The sequence below is a fragment of the Otolemur garnettii genome, unplaced genomic scaffold (genome assembly GCF_000181295.1).
Source record: "Otolemur garnettii isolate 467f Iridium unplaced genomic scaffold, OtoGar3 scaffold00046, whole genome shotgun sequence".
NCBI lineage: Eukaryota > Metazoa > Chordata > Mammalia > Primates > Galagidae > Otolemur > Otolemur garnettii.
This window is the reverse complement of record NW_003852441.1, coordinates 3,505,210-3,509,442: the sequence shown is the minus strand read 5'-3', so window position 1 is coordinate 3,509,442 and position 4,233 is coordinate 3,505,210. Positions and strand designations below refer to the sequence as shown.

The following is a 4,233-nucleotide window of genomic DNA, read 5'->3' as shown; positions in this document are numbered from 1 at the left end:
TGGTAGCTAACACATTGTAACTGTTTTAAGTAGAACAGAAGGGTAGGAAAGTGGTGAGAAGACAGAGTTCAGAGTAGCCCCGTCAATGAAAAAAATAAAGCGGGAAATACATGGGAATGTCGAAAGACTCCAATCATATATAATAATGCTCTTAGGTAATTGAAAAAATGCCTAGAACAAAAAATAAAGGTAGAGGAAATAATTCATAGAAATCTAAAAAAGCTTAGGAGGCTTAAAAGAAAGAAAATGTTTGCATACGTGTAGAGTCACAGTGTGATCAAAATAGTGCTTTATTTAAAGTACACATAAAATTTCTTACAGCCATATATGGGAATTTTCATCAGACAAACCCAAGTAATTCAGTTTGGTGAAAGTTTAATACAAATTGATATAGCTATTTGTTTTTCCCCAGAATGTTTTCTGAAAGTGTTGGCTCAAACTTCCTGAACTCTCCTGTCAGGATTGGGTGAGACAACAGTTCCTGCATAAGGCTGTCAGTTTCAGGGCTAAGTGGTGCTTACTTTCTCAGAAATGATAGTTACAATTTTTCCTTGAGGAAAAGGAAGAAAAAAAAAATCCTAAGAAGGGGCAATGGAAAGAGCAAATAAATTCCTTGTCAACAGAAAACACAACGTTTAAAGAGCTATTTTGAGATAAGTGAACAAAGGTTTTCTGAGAAAGGAGACATAACAGAGTTTGACTCTATTTTTTATGTCTGGCTAGCGAGAGCACTGAGCTTCCACAGTTTTCTCCCCATCCCACTGCATGCCTGAGACTTATACAGGGAAATCCATTGGCATCACCTGAGCTCTTGCAACTGGCAGAGGCATGAATCCCCCCAAACCCATATGTGGGAATGCTCCCTAGCCCCACAAGCTGGCCACTAAGAAGGTCAACTTCCTCTCTATTCTTGCCATTTTGGACCAGCCTACATCTACTCTGCTATCCCCATTAATCTTTTGTATGAATAATAATTTTTCAAATTCTCTTGGTGTTTGAAGTACCATCAGCCTTGACATCTGGCCTACTACGTTAGTGAAGAGATTTATAGGAAGGTGGTATTAGAAAATACAATTAACCATGAGTTTCTCTATTTTGTCTGGACATGGCATTATTCCCATCAGTACAAGCTCAGTTTTGAACTAGTATTCCTTGGCTTAATCCTCGGTCAAGAGGTAAAAATCACTGCATGGTGACATCAGACATTTTGGGATATAGATAAAAATACACACATACATAGGTAAAGATTGATGTTTAGAGCCTATTAGACTGAGATATTGGATCAGCATTTCTTCACTTGGATTTGTGATATTCTCACAGTTAATGCTTTGCAGGAGAAAATGGGGCTAGGGGGGTTTCATTCCTCAAAATAGAAAAGCATCACAATTGTAACAACCTGTAGAAGTATGATTCTTTAGTATTTAACAAAATGAAGAGTCTGTATGAATTTGTCCACATTTTCAGGGAGACTCTTCAGTGTGAAGTCTCTGATGTCTAACGAGGGCTGAGCTGTACCTGAAGGTTTTGCCACATTTGCTGCACTCACAAGGTTTCTCTCCAGTGTGGATCCTCTGGTGTTGGCTAACATGGGCACTTCGGCTGAAGGCTTTCCCACACTCCTGACATTCAAATGGTTTCTCTCCAGTATGAACCCTCTGGTGTTGAGTAAGAGATGAACTCTGCCTGAAGGTTTTCCCACAATATTTACAAGTATAAGGTTTCTCTCCAGTGTGGAGTTTCATATGTTTTAAAAGAGTTGAGCTCTGCCTGAAGGCTTTCCCACATTTTTTACATTGGTAGGGTTTTTCTCCAGTGTGAACTCTGTGATGTCGTATAAGGACTGATCGATCACGAAAGGCTTTCCCACAGTCATTGCAAGTATAAGGTTTTTCTCCAGTGTGAGTTCTCCGGTGTTGATAGAGGTGTGAGCTCTGACTGAAGACCTTACCACATTCCTTACATTTATATGGTTTCTCTCCAGTGTGAATTAACTGATGGACAATAAGGGAAGAGTTGTGACTAAAGGCTTTCCCACATTCTGTGCATTCATAGGGCTTCTGCCCAGTGTGAATAAACTGATGTTCAATACAGGCTGAATTACGGCTGAAGGCTTTCCCACACGTGTCACACTCATAAGGTTTCTCTCCAGTGTGAACTCGCTGATGTTGAACAAAGTGTGTTATCTGGGTAAAAGCCTTCCCACACTCATTACATTCATAGGGTTTCTCTCCAGTATGGATTCTTTGGTGTTGAATAAGAGATGAATTGTGATTAAAGGCTTTGCCACATTCATTACATTCATACGGTTTCTCTCCAGTATGGATTCTCTGGTGTTGAATACGAGATGAATTGTGACTAAAGGCTTTGCCACATTCTTTACATTCATATGGTTTCTCCCCAGTATGAATTCTCTGATGTGCTGTAAGGGCTGAATAATTACTGAAAGCTTTTCTACATTCACTACACTCATAAGGTTTCTCTCTGTTATGGGTTTTGTTAAGTTGAATATATGGTCTATATGGAACTAAAGCTCTTTCTTGCACATTATATTCCTTCCCACTGTGAATACTCTTCTGATGTCTGGTAAGGCGTGAGTTCCAATTATAGACTTTTCTATCTTCATAAGATTTCTGCCCTGTATTAGTTTTTGGATGTTCAGTATAGTGTATGCCATGACCAAAGGTCGTCTTCTCACATTGATTACATTCTGAATTTTTCTCTCCAGTATGAACTATACAATGTTCAATAAAAACTGAGTAATCACTAAAAATGTTACCACATTCATTACACTGAAGAACTTTCTCATCTCTGCTCTCTTTCTGATGTCTGGCTAATTTTGAATTCTGTTTGCAGCTCCTTCCCTGAGCATCATGCATGAAAGGTCTCTCCTCTTTAGGGTTAGTTGGTTGCATAACAAAGTCTGGCTGCAGACTAATATGTCTGCCAAATTCAACACATTTGGGCTTACTGTATGCTATAGAAGTTCTTTTCTCACAAGTACCTGTTGCTTCTTTCCAAAGTCTTTTCTGAGTCCTCTGTTTGATCTCTGAGTAATTTTCATAGCGCCAAGCCTCTTTCAAACTGGAGGTCCTTGCATCAACTTTTGTGTCTCTCTCCATATCTATCCCCTGATTTGATTCTTTTTCAGCAAATAACTTCTTTGGTTTTGACTTTCTGGTCTCCACATCTGGGGGAAAAAGTAAAAAAGTTCCCTGTACTAGAAGAAGGAAATAGTTAAGATAGGAATGAGATAATAATGCTGTAAATATCATGTTAGTCACAAATGTAAGACAAACTGTCAAAAATAATTTAATGAGTACCTATTATGGGGTAGGTACTGAGCTATGTGATTAAGATTCAATGATCAACAAAAGAGATATGGTACCAGCTCTTATTCAAATGAATTTAAGCATGGTGAATGCTATAAAGATATTAGAGAAATCTCATTTGGGCAATGACCAGTACTATACTTAGGAATGACAACTGCCCCTAGCCTCTGAACTTTTCCTAGCTTCTGATTCCACCTCCTCACCCCACTTGTCTGGAGTTCACCCCAGCTTAGAGGGGTGCATCTTTAAGGCCTGCATCTTTCATTACAATGAGCACAGTCCTCTCAAAATGCCTTGGTTACTGCTTAGGTTGCTATCCAATTCAATAAGATCATCTTCTATATTTTCCTTTGCTACTGTGAGTCTCATCCACTTATCAGAGATTTCCTTCAGCCCCATTTTTTCCTTCGCTCTGAGCTTTCCAAAACACATTATCTATTTATCTATTTCTCTTTGTCTCTCTCTGAAGACACACACACACACATCCCAATCAAGCTAAAAGACAGTCAAAGTTTAGACTACAGAAATGTTAAAGTATGAGTCCTATTGTGAGTACTAAATTCAGTTTTATTATGGATAAACCACACGTGACATACTTTCTTTTTGTTGTTGCTGTTGAGAAAGAGTCCCACCCTGTGCCCCTGAGCAGAGTGCAATGGTGTGGTAGCTCACTGCAACCTCAGACTCTGGCTGTGGGCATCCTGCCGGGCATCCCACTGCCTCAGCCTCTGAAAGCGACCTGGATTACAGGTGCTTGCCGTGGCACTCAGCTGGGTTTTTCCATTTTTTTCATGAGTCAGGTCTCACTCTCACTCAGGCGGGTCTCAAACTCCTGAGCTCAAGCAATTCTCCCTCCTTAGCCTCCCAAAGTGCTGGGATTACAGGCGTGAGACACTGCACCCAG

At 39.8% G+C, this 4,233-nt stretch overlaps 1 protein-coding gene across 2 annotated transcripts in view; it reads right to left on the bottom strand.

Annotated features, from left to right (window-relative positions):
- Positions 1-258: 258 nt before the first annotated feature.
- Positions 259-4,233, bottom strand: part of LOC100947565 (zinc finger protein 260-like) — a 13,523-nt gene continuing 9,548 nt past the window's right edge. The window contains exon 5 of one of the 2 annotated variants that reach the window (XM_023514020.1): positions 259-3,217. In XM_023514020.1, coding sequence (XP_023369788.1) covers positions 1,461-3,217 — 1,757 coding nt within the window. In that variant the 3' untranslated portion in view covers positions 259-1,460. The remainder of the gene's footprint in view (positions 3,218-4,233) is intronic. The other variant, XM_012806063.2, reaches the window with a different exon arrangement.